At 40.9% G+C, this 17,621-nt stretch overlaps 1 protein-coding gene across 3 annotated transcripts in view; it reads right to left on the reverse strand.

Annotated features, from left to right (window-relative positions):
- The window catches only part of LOC150085053 (apoptosis-stimulating of p53 protein 1-like), a 103,663-nt gene that overhangs the window by 69,384 nt on the left and 16,658 nt on the right, over positions 1 to 17,621 (reverse strand). For all 3 annotated transcript variants that reach the window (XM_090376754.1, XM_090376753.1, XM_090376755.1), the window contains exon 2: positions 6,548 to 6,821. In XM_090376754.1, the coding sequence (XP_090232880.1) occupies positions 6,548 to 6,821 (274 nt within the window). The remainder of the gene's footprint in view (positions 1 to 6,547; positions 6,822 to 17,621) is intronic.

Below are 17,621 nucleotides of genomic sequence, written 5' to 3' on the forward strand. Positions count from 1 at the left end.
GGTCAAAACAAGCATTAAGGTGGTACTGGAAATTCGAGAATGCAGTTGAAGTGCAGCGTAGGTGGAAACCTGTCTTTTGATCTCGTTTTACGTTTCACCTAAAAATCACGCAACAGAAAGATAAATTTGATACAGAAGACAACAAAAGAAACAACGCACTTCCGAAAGAACTGTAAACCTTGCTATCCCCAAGTCATTTCTAAGTCTTTCAAGAGTGAAGTGGACAAAGCTAAAAGCTACACGTGAGTGATTATCGATCTGTAAGTTCCTGAAAAGATATTTCGATCGGCCAGCAAACACCAAAATTGATGTCCAAGGAAAATAGGACATTCTTGATCGCTTCCACAAGATTAGAGTTTAATTCATCATCAGGGAATAAGTACCATCTGATACAATTATGCTCATTTGAATAATATGTTCGAAATTTTTGCCACCAGGGAGCGCGCAGAGATTTTGAAAATTAGCGTAAAGTAAAAATTTTAACAATTCTTTGACTAAGACCATATTTCACCATTCTTTATTTTACAGCTGCAGTCAGAATGCCCCGGACGAATGCGCCCTTTAAATCTGAAAGTCAAATCTCTGTAGAACAGGGTGTTTCAGATAATTGCACAACCAAAGTCTGATAAAGTTAGATCGGACGATCTTGCAGGCCAGGGATGTGGAAAATGGCGACAGGCAATTTCTCTTCGCGAAAGTTTCTCTTAACAGCTGTTTTGACATTGTCAGTATGCGGCATAGCACCATTCTGCATAAAAATGATGCTTCCATGCCCCGTTAATTGATCTCTAGGACAGCGTCGTAAATCCACACCACACTATAGCTTTAATGGGGGAGTGATTTCAACGTGCACATGAGGGTTTTCTCTAACCCAAATTCGACAATTTTTTACAAAGATCCATCGCTATGTATCTGAGCTTACATAATTTTCCATTATTCTATTTTGAATAGCAATTTTAATCACCTAAGCTATTTAAAATTCGAACTAAAGAAGTACATTTGGTTAAAATTCGAGTTAAAGAACAATATTTTACTAAAATTCGAGTTAAAGAACAATATTTGGCTAAAATAAGAGCTAAAAAATACATCTGGTTAAAATTCAAGTTAAAAAATAATATTTGGCTAAAATTCGAGTTCAAAAGTATATTTGGTTAAAATTCGAGTTACAGAACAATATATGGCTAAAATAAATAAACAAATAACAATATTTGGCTGAAATAAGAGTAAAAAATAATATTTGGCTGAAATTGGAGTTAAAATTTGAGTAAAAAAATAATATTTAGCTAAAATTCGAGTTCAAAAGTATATTTGGTTAAAATTCGAGTTACAGAACAATATTTGGCTAAAATTCGAGTTAAAGAGTATATCTGGTTAAAATTGAGTTCGAGAACAATATTTGGTTAAAATTGAGTTGGAGAACAATATTTGGGTAAACTTCAAGTTATGGAACAATATTTGGTTCACATTCATGTAAATTTAAAAAAAAAAATAATTTGTTAAAATTCTGGTAAATGAAATATTTGATTAAAATTCGAGTAAATAAAAAAAATAATTTATTAAAATTTGAGTATCGGAACAATATTTGGTTAAAATCCGGGTGAATAAAAAAAATAATTTTGTTAAAATTTGAGTAAATAAAAACAATAATTGATTAAAATTCGAGTTACAGAACAATTTTGGCTAAAATTTGAGTTACAGAACAATATTTGGGTAAAGCTCGAATAAATAAAATATTTGGTTAAAATTTGAGTAAATAATATATTTGGTTAAAATTCTAGTTACAGAACAATATTTCGTTCAAATTGTAGTTAAAAACCATAATTCTCTAAAATTTGAGTTCGGAGAATTATTTTTAAATTTCCAGTTAAAGAATTCGGTTAAAAAATTCGAGTTACAGAACAATATTTCCTTAAAATTCGAAGATAATTTTAAAATTCGAGTTAAAGAGCAGTGTTTCTTAAAATTTCGAGTTAAAGAAGCATATTTAATTAAAATTCGAGTTAAAGATATTTGTATGATGAACTCCAGTTAACTGGGTGAAACAAGACCTTATGTTTCGTCAAGACTCAAGTCGGTCTTAAGACAATGCGGGGCATCCCTAAAAGAATGGTACACTTTCGAAAGCTAAGTGGTACAAAACCGGTAACAAGAGAAACGCGTCTGCTCGGGTACCACCAACAGAACTGCGAGTATTTTCCACACTAACACCTCTACAAGCTCGCCCTCGCTGGCGAGACGTCCTCGGTTCTCCCCGCGCCACCTATTCGTTGCGATGCGAGTTCGGATGACCGCCGTGACCCCGTTCCGAAAGTCGGTAATGTTCATCGTACTTTTAGCGTGCGCGTAAAGTGTAGCGGGGTTATGTGAGAAGGAACACAGAGGCCGGGGGATGGGGGGGCCCCACCTCGTTCGATCCATCTTCCTGGGACACCTTATTGGGGAACTTTCTCACGTAGACTGCGTGGTGTGCAGATTGGAAGGCGGGGAAACGCAAGGGGGGGATTGTATCGCTTGAAGGATGGCACAGGGTTGTCAGAGTGAGGGGGGGGGCAGATACGCTGCAGATAACTCGGGTTCGCTCTTTTTAGGCGTCTTGAAAGCAGTCACTTAGAAGAGGGGGGGGGGTTGTCTGCGCAATATTTATAAATAGTGTTAATTATATGGTTAAATTTACAGGGGCACGGAACCTACGAACGCTAAAGCCATAAATGTATTTCTTTTAAATAATCGGATTTAGTTGGTGTCTGTTATGGTAAAGGAGGAGGTGCTGCAGCACCAGGGCCCAGGGTTCGTGGAGGCCCAAAGGCAAAGAAATGAAAAATGCAAGCGACACTGTTGACGTATGAAATGTACGGGACGAAATTTGCAGACAACGTAAGGATCGGCAGAGTCGATGATCAGTACCAAGCTTATTCAAGTCATCCTTCAGGATGGCTTGAACACACTCCAAAGATGATGAGAGAAGTGGAAGCTGTGTTTTAATGGTATAGAGAGCTCATCTGAAGAGGGACATTGAGCTTGTTGAAAGGGTCCGAAGACGGGCAACTCGATGGCAATTGGTTGGAAGAAGTTGCCCGGCAGATGATTGAGGTTTGAAGAAATTGCAACTCAACTGGACAGCTGCGTGTGTGAAAACGGAAGCAAATAAATTCGATTTTCTTATCTGTTTCATGTTTTTCTTTTTTTTTTCTAGGCCGGTGCAGCAAAAGCCTCTGGCTTCCTTCCACTCTATGGCTATTACTATTACTCTCTGTCTCTCGTTCCGTTTCTTTCTTTCTTTCTTTCTTTCCCTCTCCGTTTCTTTCTCTCGTTTTCTTTCTTTCTCTCTCCCTCCTCTTTCTTTCTTTCTTCCTCTCTCCTTCCTTTCTTTCTTTCTTTCTTTCTCGCTCTTTCTCCCCCTCCTTTCCTTCTCCCTCTCTCTCTCTTCTTCCGTTTCTTTCTTTCTTCTCTCTCTCTGTCTCTCTCTCCTCTTTCTTTCCTTTTCTCTCTTTTTCTCCCACTCTATGGTATTACTATTACTCTCTGTCTCTCGTTCCGTTTCTTTCTTTCTTTCTTTCCCTCTCCGTTTCTTTCTCTCGTTTTCTTTCTTTGTCAGCCCTCCTTCCCTTCCATCTCTCTCCTCTTTCTTTCTTTCTTTCTTTCTCTCTCTCTTTTCTCCTTCCATTTCTTTCTTTTTTGCTCTCTCTCTCCTTCCGTTTCTTTCTCTCTCCCTCCCTCCTTCCCTTTTTTCTCTCCTTCCTTTCTTTCTCTCTCTTTCTCCCCCTCCTTCCCTTCCCTTTTCTTCTCCCTCTCTCTCTCCTTCCGTTTCTTTCTTTCTTCTCTCTCTCTGTCTCTCTCTCTCTCCTCTTTCTTTCCGTTTCTTTTTTCTCTCTCTCTGTTTCTTTCCTTCTCTCTCCACTTTCTATCACTGTCCTTTTCTATCTTTCTTTCTTTCTCTCTCCCACCTTCCCTTTCTTTCTCTCTCCCTCTCCTTCCTTTCTCTCTCTTTCTCCCCCTCCTTCTCTTCCCTTTCCTTCTCCCCCTTCCTCTCTCTCTCTCTCTCTCTCTCTCTCCTTTTCTATCTTTCTTTCTCTCTCCCTCTCCTTCCTTTCTTTCTCTCTCTTTCTCCCCCTCCTTCTCTTCCCTTTCCTTCAACCCCTTCCTCTCTCTCTCTCTCCTTCCATTTCTTTCTTTCTTCTCTCTCTCTCTCCTCTTTCCTTTTCTCTCCCTCCTCTTTCTTTCTATCTCTCTCTCCCTCCTTCCCTTCCTTTTCCTCTCTTTCCTTCCGTTTCTTTCTTCTTTATTTTTTATCTTTCTCCTCTTTCTTTCTTTCTCTCTCTTCTCTTTCTTTCTTTCCTTTTCTCTCTCCTCTTTCTTTCTATCTCTCTCACATTTTCTTTCTCTTTCTTCCTATCTCCCTCCTTTTCTTTTTCTTTCTTTCTCTCACTCTCTCCCTCATTCCCTTTCTTTCTCTCTCTCTCCTTCCGTTTCTTTCTTTCTTTCTTATTTCTCTCTCTCTCTCTCTCTCTCTCTCTCTCTCTCTCTCTCTCCACTTTTTCTTTCTCTCTCTCTCTCCTCTTTCTTTCTTTCCTTTTCTCTCTCCTCTCTTTCTATCTGTCTCTCTCCCTCCCTCATTCCCTCTCTCTCCTTCCGTTTCTTTCTTATTTCTTTCTATCTCTCTCTCCTTTCTTTCTCTCTCTCTCTCTCTGTCGGTACTGTTTCTTTCTTTCTTTTCATTTTTCTTCCTGTTTTCCTTTCTTTTCTTTCCTTCTTTCTTTTCCCTTTTCCTTTCCTTCTTTCTCTCTCATTGATGGAGTGCAACACAGCAGTTAAAGGGAAGGTTTAAGCAGTGTTCCTAGACGCTTTAATCGTGTAGCAGCAAAAAAAATCCACATTTTCATGATAATGGAGTTGGCTACACCTGGACTCAATGCCGGATTAAGATATGGTCTAGTAGGGCGCCTGTCTGGGGCGCTATCCTTTAAGGGGCGCCAAAAACAGAAGAACAATGAGGCAAAAAAAATATATATCCTTAGCAAAGGGCGCCGAAAAATCATTCTGCCCGGGAGGCGGAAATATCTGGGTCCGGCACTGCCTGTACCCGACACTGTTAATGGTAACTGACAAAGCTGTCATTCATGCGGAGATAATAGATCCAGGTAACGGGAATAACCCGAGTTTCTCCCGAAAACTGGTTTTTCATCCAGCAAACAACTTGGTGTGGTTTGGGTTTTATTGACGCATTAGCAACTGGGACTATAATTCGCCAACTCAACAGACAACAAATCAATCACAGAACACACCAATAATTAATGAAAGCCGGTGTCATACACTGCGACTTCCAAACTTTTAGGTGGGATGTACCTAGAAGAATCCATGGCACAATGTGTAGGGCCTGTAATTTGGACAAAAGGTGGCCATACTGGATTTTGCATAAAGGTTTCGAATATTTTGACCAACTAGTATATAATTTCAGCGCATCGATTTTTTCTTGATCAGTGACGAGGGCCCTCATAAAATTTCGAAGCAAGGAGCTGATTACTCAAGTCCAGCTTTAAAGACATGCTTTCCCCAGCAATTTTTGGAACAGCTTGGAATTTGCATGATTTATTGGATTAGGTAATAGGACTGGAGTCCTCTTAATCGATAACTGGGCCAAACATCTGTAAATAATCCCCAAGAGGACAGAGTGTGGCCAAAAATAGCGCGTTTGATTATACCATCGTCAGCAGAAACAACACCCAGACTCAAATTATCTGCGTAGGTTGGAAGATTGTCATGTGGTTGTAACAGTGGGCAGATAATTACTAAAAACAGTGCAGACGACACTCCCCACCCTTGGGGGATTCTCTTACGAACAACAGAATGAGGGAGGACGCCGTTATCTGGAAAAGAATAATAGACCACCAGTGTCGAGAAAATGGATGCAAAAGATCAGAGGACGGTTTCTCGGTAAGTCGGCCAACGAGTTTTGTAGCAGTCAGATGGAAAGTCATGTGGAAAACTCCTCCCCCTCCTTTCCCCCAGAAATGTGGGAAAAATAGCTTTATAATTGAACATTTGATTACCAAGAAATACCAAAGAAATAAAGACTTTGTGTCTTTACTTCAATGGTATTTCTTCTCATCTATTGAATGTAAATACCACGAAGGATAAATTCTTTCGTAGAAGAAGAAACACAAGAACCTGCTTTTGATATTTTCTTACAACCGTTTTCTTTTTCCTTCTTTCTATCCCCCCTCCCTGGTTGTGATAGCAATCATAGTAATTATGCCATTCAATTGCAAGCACGAAGGTCACCTTACTTCTCATTGCGACGTAGGTCACACATTCCAGTAGAAATCTGATGACCTCCAGTCTCCTTGAAACTAAGGACCTTGTAAGAAGTTTTCCATTGAAATTTTGAATAAATACCAGATGGCACTGTGGAATTCTCTTGGGTTATTGTACTGTTCGATGAATAGTTTCCAAAGGCTTAATGGGTCAGGAGGTTCAAATCCGGGATGAAAGATAAATTCCTCTTTAGAAACTTTCAATAAATAAACAATAAATGAGTGCTTGTACTTACTTAGGTTGTTATTATTGGCATGGTGTTGCTCAACTTGACCACGCAAGCCTCTTAAACGCCGGAGTTTCATCTCCTGGGCTTCCACCTTCTCTCTCAGGTAACGTAGACGGTCTCCCTCGGAAGTTCCATGACTATGGCGGGCCTCTTGTTGCTTCAGGAACTTCAACCTTTGCTCCTTTGCCACCAGGAGTTGTTGATGGACCTCGATCTGATGCTGCTGCCTTGCAGCCATAGCTCGGAGGTCGGCCAAGGTGAGGTCAGGGCCCTGAGGGATCTAAAAACAAAAAAAAACGTTTTGTCAATGATGGTAATACTCTTTGAAAGAAAATGCTTAGAGATAAATTATATATGGTTAAGTTGAACAAATACGAGGTGGTTAAAGAGATTTGTATTAACCTGCAGCTAGTTCTTTGGAACTAATATTGGAGATCTTCCAGGATTAATGCAACACTCTCTTCTTACAACAGTTGCTGGACATCGTGGAATGTCTTCATCATGAACTGAATTGTTTATACCAATGAGCAACGACACTAACCTGGACAGTTTTCTCCATAAAGAGCAACCATTTCTTCTTGGATTGTTTTGGGTGTTTTCTCTTCAGCAACCACATCAAAATTTGTGCAGTTGCAACAGAGACTTCAAGGTACGAAACAAAAAACATTTCATCTTTCTATCACAACTACTTCTGAGTGAATACAAATCTCTTTTGAACCTCTCCCCCTTGTAGGATCGCGAAATTGAGACACACTTCGCAGTAGATGAGGAAAGAAGGGGGTACAGAGCATTTGTTTTACCTGCTGACCCCTTTAAAAAGCACATTTGTCCCTTATTGACCCTCCCTCATACACAGAAATTAACGAGGCCATGTTCGTAGTTATATTTTAAGTCGATCCTTCTTTCAAGACGACTGACCCCAATGGGAATTCTTGTTTTATAGAATCTTTTAATAACGTGACTTTTGGTGTGGTTTATATTTTTCCGTTTTCCTGGAAAGTTTGGTTTTTCATCCCGATATTGGGTTTGGTAGCTACCAAACCGACAGTGAAATTCATGTAGTCAATAGAGGTTGTATATTGATGCCCCATTACCTTATCAAATATTCTAAACAACCCAATTCTTCCATCAAATACCAATCTGAAACTATTTTTTGAAGCAACTGAATGCAACTGTCGATTGGGTCATCTAAAAAGTACTCATCTACACTCACTGGCCAAGAAATCAGGAACCTTTTGCAATTGGCTTCAATTAAAAGAACAGTACGCAAATGAGTTATCACAAGTTCCTGGAGCTTCTTAGTCGATCCAATCATGGGGAAGTCAATGATCTCTCCGATAGGTGTAGTTGATGGAGCACATTCAGCAAGAGCCACTATTGAGAAAATATTAAGACTAAAGATTATTTTTTTTAAGTTGAAGAAATTGTGGTTTGAACATTTCCCAAAAAGGAGCTGACATTGGTATCCATTATCAAATGCGACTCAATCCAATCCAGATTACAAAATTATGAAACGTAATAGGGCAGGGTACTATGCCTGGAGAGTTTAACTGCATGTACCTCAACCCGATATCATACTTAGTGATGATGGTTTCAATGGTGTCGAGTGGTGTAGCCTTGACAACGGAAGGGGATGCATGACATGGAAGCAAAATGGTGGCCACTAATCTCACGTGAGCCTATAAAACGTGTGTACAGAAGAGACACCCACATTCCAGACGTCCGGTGAATAATACCAGTTCACACTGACGTCTGAACCTCTCCCCCCCCAACAGCGAAAGCAACGCCACCCATTCACGACAGGGTGGCCACGAAAATGGAGCGCACTCTGGTGGTTCCACGTGAGGAGTTATCTCCATGTCACGCTCGGGTTTGTATTGTTCCATGAACTGTGCAAGGACACCCGAGGTGAAAGTTTCTCGCACAGGATATTCTCATAATGTCCACGCATTCCTCAGTACTACGCCGGGTAGTCACTAGAGGGCGCCCATCGAACTCCTTTAAAAAAAAAACGAACCTTCAATAAATTACAACTGGATGGTGGTATCCATGACAACCTCCATCAAAAATAGCCAGCAGTAACAATGTGGCAAGCAAGTAATTTGAGTCATCCTTCACTGATTCAGATGTTGATAAGTTGGCAGGAAGAGGAGTAAAATTGATTTTGATATTGCATGGCTGATTTCCAACTGTTTCCTGCTTCCCCACCCCCCATCCTGTGCACTGCGAATCTCATTGAAACCACTTTATTTACAAAAATCTACTTCAGTATTCAGAAAGCCCCTTTAAGAACGCCCTCTAACGATCGTTTCACAGATAAGAAAAGAACTTTTTTCCTCCTCTTCAATCTACTGGAACGTAAGCAGAATTTTTATGCGTTTTAAAATCTACTGCCCGGATGTAGGTCATTCTTACATTGGCTCACCACGATTCTGTGGTTTAATTTCTTCTAAAAAAAAAATTGGAGTTAGCAGCATCCAAAAGGACTCCGACAGCTTAATATCTGTTTTTACCACTACGATTACAATGGCGCGACAGTCGATGGATCCGATAAAAGTGGCTTTCATTTGTAAGGATTCCTTGCAATCCTCATACAGAGAAGGGAGATTAAATATTAGATTATTCCAGTCGGTGAAAAGAGTACCAGAGATGGACCACTTAGTTTTGTTAGTCAGGAAACCTGTCAAATTCACACTAATACAGAAAACTCTGAAGGGCTCTCTACTGGATTCTCTTTCATTTCTCCAATCGGAATAAACTTTCTCTTTCTCCACAACTTCTCAAATTAACTGAATACCTAATGGAAGGGGAACGTTCACATATTACGTCACACATAATTAAATTTATGACTTAATGAGGAAACTAGAATCCACAGCTCGTCATGAGGGTATTAAAAGAATCCTTGCGGTAGCATAGTGGTTATAATCATCACTCTTCCACATTGGGTTAATAGGTCTAATCCGGTCAGTGACATGTGGAATTTTTATGGGCTTTTTTCACAACGTGGCCCAGGTAGTCGGTGTCAGGCGAGGGTGTAGTGAAGTAGAATTATCTTTGGATATTTTGCGATTTTTCCTGAATCTCTGTCCTTTGGAAAGAAGGAAGTATTCATGAGAATCTCAAGCAGCATTTAATTGATGGGGCGATTGTAAGATGGTTGAAAATAGCATCCGTATTGGAAAATAGACTTACCGGTGCTTAAGTGTCCAAAATGTTCTATTTTGGACCCTTAAGCACAAGTTTCCAAATTTCCTGAAATGTTTTCATTTCAGGAAATTTAAGAAATCAATAACTCTCATCACTTGGTCATGAATAATCAAATTCGACGAATCCAAACTAAAAAGGAAAGACATTGTAGCTTTACCACTCTTAAAATCAATAAAAATTCTAGAATTCTATAAACTCAGGTCTTTTCCACACGGTGTGGGGAGGATGGCGATCCTACCAACTGTACTACCCACGGGGGCTGTTAGATCAGATAATACTCCCTATTTTACCCTAAAATTATCAACTACTTGATCGACCTTTTGGTTCACTCCTTCAACCAAGTTCTATCAACAAATTGTTGTTGATAGAGCTTGGGAAAAAAATATTGGGCCTTTCTGCATCTTTTCCTCAATCCCAAACATGGAATGATGCATCCTACCTATAATCACTAATCAGTTCTCTCCAAAATAGACAAATTCATTATGGTCTTCAGAAGCTCCATTGTCACCAAGTTACTGAAAACAAGCATTTAAATTATTGAAGAATTTAATGCTAACCAACAATTTAATGCTAACAGCACATTTCCTTCTGGTATTAATCACCCTCCTCCTTACGTGAGAGGGTAAATGACCAACTTTGAATCCCATCAGTGATGTGAGGAACTTTATGCTCCAGGAAACTGGGGATTTTCATCCAGGAAAAGAAAAGCGATCAGAGAACAGACTCAATTAATGAATATATAATACATATGGGCAGATAAGGCAGCTCTTGAGTGGTCCTAATATGATAGTTCCCCCCCCCCCTATTATAGCGTCTCTTGACTCCCAAATTATTCTCTAAGTCCTTTAAGTCCTTGATTTACTGTACCTGAAATCTGAGTTCAACAGGAACAGAGAAACTCCAGTACCCTCATCCACTGTAAAACTTCTTCTTAAACAAGCAGACCTTCATGGTCATGTAGCAGTTCGAAATCGCTTATTAAAACCAAAAAATCGAAAGAAATGGTTGGCTTGAGCTAACAGCCATAAATTGGACAACTGAATAGTGGAAAAACATACTGCGGACGGATGATACCAAATTTAAAATTGTTGGATCCAAGCGTTCAATTTATGTGAGAGGATCAAGTGAAGGAAAATGTTACCACATTGGTTAGTTCCAACAGTCAAGCATGGTGGTGGTTCCATCTGTTTTTATTGGAGCAAATGACATCACCAGAATCGAAGGAATTTTCAGAAAAGAAGGCTATAAAACATTCTTGATTATAATGCAATATCCTCTGGACCTCGATTAGGTGGAAGAAATTTATACAAGACAATGACCAGACGCATGACTCTGTGCAGGAAATTTCTAGCAACTAAACAAGAAGAGAATTGCAAATTGTGGAGTGGCCACTTCAATCGTCCGATTTAAACTCAACAGAGCTTTTATGGAATCATCTAGATGGTCAAGACCATGAAGTCTGCCCATTTTCAAAGATTCATCAGGAGCCTTGCAGATCGCTTGGAGGTCTTGCAGATCGTTATTCAAGATACTCTTAACAAAATTAATGAACAGGATGCCTCGTCTGTGTAAGGTGATGACTAAATCTCGTGAGTTTTGATAAAAAATCAGTAGAGTTGCTAATACCAATCATTTCAATATTTTTTGCTGTAAATTTTTCAATGCTTAATAAAAAAAAAAATTAATTCTTTGTAACTTGTCAGACGCTGTGATCCCAAACTTTTAGGCGGGAGTGTACATTTTCCGATTTATAAATTTAAATTTTGCCTGATTAACTACCTTTTTTCTCAATGAGGAAGCTGTTCCACGTCCTTGTTAGGTATAGAAATGTCATCGGTGTACTTCTGAAACCACCATAAATCCAAATACAACAAAAAATGTATTGTAATATTTAAAGCTACCAAAGCAGCCTTTTGGTGTACTCAACAGAAGATGTTTGAGAGAGGGGACATCCATTAAGCAATAGCAGAGGTCAAACTGACCATCGATCCCCCTTGAAGCCATTTATCTGTCACCTACAGACCCCTCACGCATCTCCTGTTCAAACCATCTTCACTCTCTATCATTCGCTCGCACAAAGAAGCGCGTGGTACGTGTCCACGTCTATGCACTGCCGAGGGCAGACGAAAACAGGTTGCGGCGATCCGGCACTTAGACGATGTTGGGCAACAGACGGAGGTAAAGCCTATTACGCGCACGCTTCTATATCGAGCATGAAAAAAGTGTGTCTGACCTTGTTTATGGCATGCCTCGCAGGTGACCTTTGTGTGCCATCTCCCGGAACTGTGTCAGGTTCACGCAGTCATAGCTCGCAGCGATGTCGGGAATTTTCAAAGTAATTCGGGTCTGCTTTATGAGCGGGGCCTCCCAAGTTCAACCTAGTAAACAGTTCACTCGGCGATGAATGGACCGTCACCTGTGCCATTCACACAGTCGGACATCCATTCCTCCTACACAAATCCCTCGGTCTTCCTCCTCCACTGCACACAACAGGTGTCGCTACGTACGCTTAATCCCTAAATCCTATTTGGATGGAAGAGGGATTATGTCGTCCTCCCTGTCCCAGAAGGCAACTGTGTTAAGTTTCGTGGAAGGCTGGAAGATCGTTATTCATTTTAAGACATTACTGCCTCCTCCTAATCACCTCCTCTGGCACCTCTCCTACCACGCAACTGCGGTCAGTGTAATTAACAAGAACGCACTAAAACTTCAATTACGAATCCATTTATCCTCTCCAGAGTTAATCTTACAAGACGAGTTCTGTCTTCTTCCAATCGAGAGTAATTTTACTGAGTTAGAGACTTCATTCTAATATGATGAATTACCTTCTTGGGGCGCTAATAAACTCGAAAGAGAAATGCGCTCTTAGTGAGGTGCATTTAGCAACACTCAAGAGTTATTAGATATTGCAGAGTTCTTCAATTTTGTTTCTTGGACATCAACCAGGTATTTATACCATTACAAAGTTTGAGGGAAGAAATGTCTGAACAAAAGTGTATACATGCAAACTTACACAACAAACAAAAATAATATCTTCCCATTTCACCAATTCATTCGCTCCAAAGGTTTGTTCAATTCTTCTTTAAATTTATTTAAGCTGTCAACTTCCACAAAGACAGAAGTTTGTTCCAGCAATCAACGACCCACTGGCTAAAGGCAAACCTCCGCATTATTCTACAACTGTCTTTCCTCAGTTTGAATCTATGCCCCCTCAGGTGCGGAATCTGAGCTAGTGGAAGAAACCCAGCAGCATTGAGCTTACTCAAACCATTAATACCTACTCCTCAGACGCTGAAATTTGCCGAACTTAAGCCTTTCTTGGTAACTGCAACCCTTTGTACCACTCACCAATCTCATTGTCCTTCTCTGTACTCGTTCCAGCAGCTCTACATCCTTCTTAAAATGAGGCCTCCAGACCTGTATGCAGTACTCAAGGTGTGGCCTGACCATTGCCTTATACAAGAGAACAGCACCTCCTTATCCATGCTAACAAAATTCCTGTACATCATTAACAAGACTTCATGGGCTGCTCTAGCAGCCTGTCTACACTGCTCAGAGAACTTCATATCTGACTGCACAATTATCAACCCCAAGTCTTTTTCATTATACGCTACCCTGGGATTATGCTGTCCATGTGCAGTACCTTGCATTTTTCAATGTTAAACCTCAGTTGCCACCTCTCAGCCCACCTGCCCAACTTTTCTAGAACTTGTTGCATCATCATACTGTCGTTAACAACCCTGTCAACCATTGTATCATCTGAGAACTTGGATATTAAACCTGATTTACCATAATCAATATCATTGATAAATACAGAAAACAACAATGGCCCCAACAGCCAACCTTGGGGGACTCCACTAATAACATTAGTCCACGAAGAGCAGTGTCCATTGATTACCGCCCACTCAACCATCCTTTTATCCATTGTAGCAACTTGCCTTTAATGCCATACTTCTTCAGTTTGTACATCACTATCAAAAGCCATCCTAAGATCCAAAAAGAATATGATATCAAAATCATTCTCTGCATCCAGTTTCTTTGTGACCACATCATAGTATCCAATCAAATTGGTCAGACAAGACTTCCCCTTAACAAACCCATGCTGTGTCTGAACCACAACTGCAGTCCTGTCTAGATGATCCTCAATGCTTCTTTAACCAGTGACTCCATTACTTTTCCTCTTGTCACCCTTTGATCCTCCTTTGTGAATTAGGGTCACATTTGCACATCTCCAGTTCATGGGGACCTCCTCTGAGTCCAAGGAAGCTCTCATAATTATGGCTAAGGGTTTGCTTACTTCCTTTGCTGCCTCCTTCAATACAACTGGATAGATCCCATTCACTCCAGATGCCTTTCTTATGTTTAACTTCAATTCCTCCTCCACTTTCCTCTCCATTATTGCAAATTCTGGTAATTAGATTGATTTTCTTCGGTTATACAGACCCCGAGCAAAAAAATTAGTCACTTGTAGTATTTAGGACACACACTGCCCTACCATTAATATAAGGCACCTGTACAAATAAACATATTTACTAATATTGTGTGCTGCAAACTTTAGCTTTTATGACAACCTCTAGGTCTCCCTGGAACATCCCAGAATGGAAGATAGGATTGAGGACAGAGCATGGCTTGTCAGCCAAACTTTTCAATGCCCATGTATTGCTGATGAGTCTCCTCTGATGTGCTGCCAAAACGTAGGTAACGCATTACCGACCAGGGCATCTAGACAGATATAAGCATTTATGGTCTTGTCCAAAAGACCTAATGACCCAACCCAAACCATGAAAAACATCCCCAGACCATCACGCTGCCTCCAGCAAACTCCATTGTCGAGATAATACAGCCCTGCTGTAACTTTCGAAATTGAACACAGACCTGTCTAAACAAGTTGATCCGTTGAAAGGAGCAAAATACCATTTAAATGGCTGCGTAGGTTTTAAAAGTAGGTCGAGTTTGCTTTATGAGCGAACCTACCCAAAGCGAATTCAACCTCCACATGTATCAAATTTTAATCCATTGTAATAAGAGGTGTGGGTTTAGAGTCTCCCCCCCCCTATTCCTGGTCACACCCTTGGTGGAGTCTGTGGGAGAGGTTAATCAGCTAGAACTATCTGAACGACGCCGTAAGATATTTCTCTTGTCTTTGTAGTTAAGTCACGTATACTCAGCCCACCAGGAGAAGAGAGGGAAGGTTTATCTTTTCTTTCCCCAAACTCAGCGTTTGAATGTTTCAAACCAGTCTGTTGTCATAGAAACAGACACTTTGGGAGCAAAACAACGAAGAGATTAGATGGGAGGAGAAAGATGCAACGCATTCTGTTTTACTCCAATCCTTTCGTTTTATTAATTTCGAAGTTGGCTGCTTTCTTACAGATCTCTCTAAGAAGGACAATGCTCTGAAGGATGCTTTGCAGTATATCAAGAGTTGCTACGTCTTCTGAAGGATGGTTATTTTGTGATAATACATTATAGAAGATTTTCCATTAAAGGTGACCACGAATTTTTCCATCTACTCGGCTGAATTCCAATCCAAGGCGAAAAGGGAGGAGCAAAACCCTCAAAGGGTCAGTGCTCCTTATTTTCTCACTTTGCAGTGAGGAGCTGTAGCTGGCTTTGGACGGGCATGCTCAGAGGCTATTTCTTGACAGCAGAGACAAACGACACGAGGTCGCCCTAGATATCCTTTGCGAAGGTCATTGAATGACTCCACCAATGTTGGGGGACAGCATTCTACACTTCATCCTCCACCCTTTAAAGGAATTTAGTCCAAACACTGTTGCGTTCTCAAAGTCACGAAAGATTTGCCGGACAGCAGACCTTGGCACACAATGGCGTTTGGAACAGCGCACGCAGACGAAATCACTTAACAGAAAGACCAGCTGTGACAGAGCAAATCGCGCATGCGTCAATGTACTCGCAAAGCGAACGACACACCTTAGTGGGTCAAAAACACTGACCTGATGAAAAAGGCGGGACAAGAATAATCTCGTTGGCAGGGCATTCTCCACGTGCACTGAAAACCAAAAACATCGAACTTGATCTGGTTGTTCAACATCGTTCGAAAATATAAAAATCAAGAAGCCCGGATGGTGACGTCATCACTGAATCCACTGTATGAGACAATTGTAGATCATATTTAGAATACTGTGTCCAAGTATGGAGCCCTCATTTGAAGAGGGACATTGAGCGAGTCCAAAGATGGACAACTCACATGGTGAGATCAGAAAAAAGGTGACCATACCAGGAATGACTACGATTACATGGTCTACAGAGCTTGGCAACCAGGCACCTCAGAGATGACCTGATTGAGGTTTGTAAGGCTCTGAGAGGGATTAGTAAAATGAATGAAGGCGGAAGTTTCACTGTTTTGAAGAATTCCAGAAGTAGGAGTCAAAAATTCAAATTTCAGGGGTTGAGGTTTAGGTTAGATTGTAGGAAGTTTGACCGTGTTGACCAGTTGACCTTGAATTCAAGGTCAACACTCCTCACGTAGGTGAGGAAGGGAAGTTGACCTTCCAGCTCAATGTTCCTCTTGAATTACTTCCCTCTTCACGTACGTCAGGAGGAAAGCACATAGTTGTGTTGCATTTTCTTCTTTTTTATTTGGCCAGTGCAGCAAAAGCCTGACGCTTCCTTGCATTATTGCTTATACTAATATTAATAATAAATTAGCGTCAAGGCAACTGAGGTCATGAAGCATCAGTTCTCTGGTGTTTGCGCCAAAGCAACTAAGGTGTCATTGCATTGTCTGTACATTGTATTCTATTGGTGGCTTACCTGTTTTTGCCCTTTTAGGTACCTCAGTTGGTATAATCATCATTCTTCCCACTCCGGGCTCTCGTGGGTTGCACAGTTGGTATGATCGCTGTCCTCCCCACACCGGGTGAAAAACACCTGAGTTCGAATCCATGATTGGAGGAATTTTTATGGGTGTTTTTCCACCACGTGGCTTAGTAAGTCGGTCTCAGATGATGGTACCATGGTTTTTCTTCCTGGAAAGTTGGGTTTTTCATCCAGGACACAACAAATCAACTACAGAACACGCGCAGTTTACAGACAATATACACGGTTCAACATGCCGATGCTCCTAAAACCCAACGACAACAATTAACTAACCATCCCATCCAGGGTGGAAAAGACCCGAGTTCGAATCCTGTCAATGACGCGAAGAATTTACACGGACCTTTTTTTCACCACATGACTGAGTCAATCGATCTCAGGCGAGGGTAACATGGTTTTTTCTCCTAGAACCTCGGGTTTTTCATCCAGGAAACAACAAATCGACCACAGAACCCAAATTAGAGACATAATTGTACGGTTTGAGGGACATCTGGAACTTGAGTTGCTGTTGTCTCTAAAACCATACAACAACAACAATAATGCTTGCAAGTTGTGCGTTCTAAGACCGGTTTGTCTGATTGCTGGATAAATCAGGCGCAGTAAACCGCATATCCATAGCTGTGATCGTTACCTCAGTTCCGAGGTCACGATGGGATTCCAAGACGTCATCGTTTACGTAGATTGGCGACCCCCCACCCCACTTGGGTGCCAAAACAGCTCGTGAGATTCTTCTGGCACAATTGTGTCGGTCACCATTGTCAGGCTATTAGGACACAGATCAAAACGTGACATCCCAGTCATATCCCTCCTTTCTAATGCACGCAAGACTACCAAAACAATCGTTGGCTTTTTTTTTTTTTTTTCTTCGTCTTTTCCGGTAGCGGAGCGTGCCTCAATAACGTCTGCCCTCGTCGTAGAGGTGTGGCCGTCGCCCCAATCCCCTCGTACTCCCTTCCGTGGAGCAAACGTATTGGAAATCTTTCCGCAAATGGGTCACACACCAACATCCGCTCTCTCTCTTTGCACCGGAAGT

This window comes from Mastigoproctus giganteus, chromosome 6 (genome assembly GCF_048544385.1).
Source record: "Mastigoproctus giganteus isolate SK-2022 chromosome 6, ASM4854438v1, whole genome shotgun sequence".
Taxonomy (NCBI): Eukaryota; Metazoa; Arthropoda; class Arachnida; order Uropygi; family Thelyphonidae; genus Mastigoproctus; species Mastigoproctus giganteus.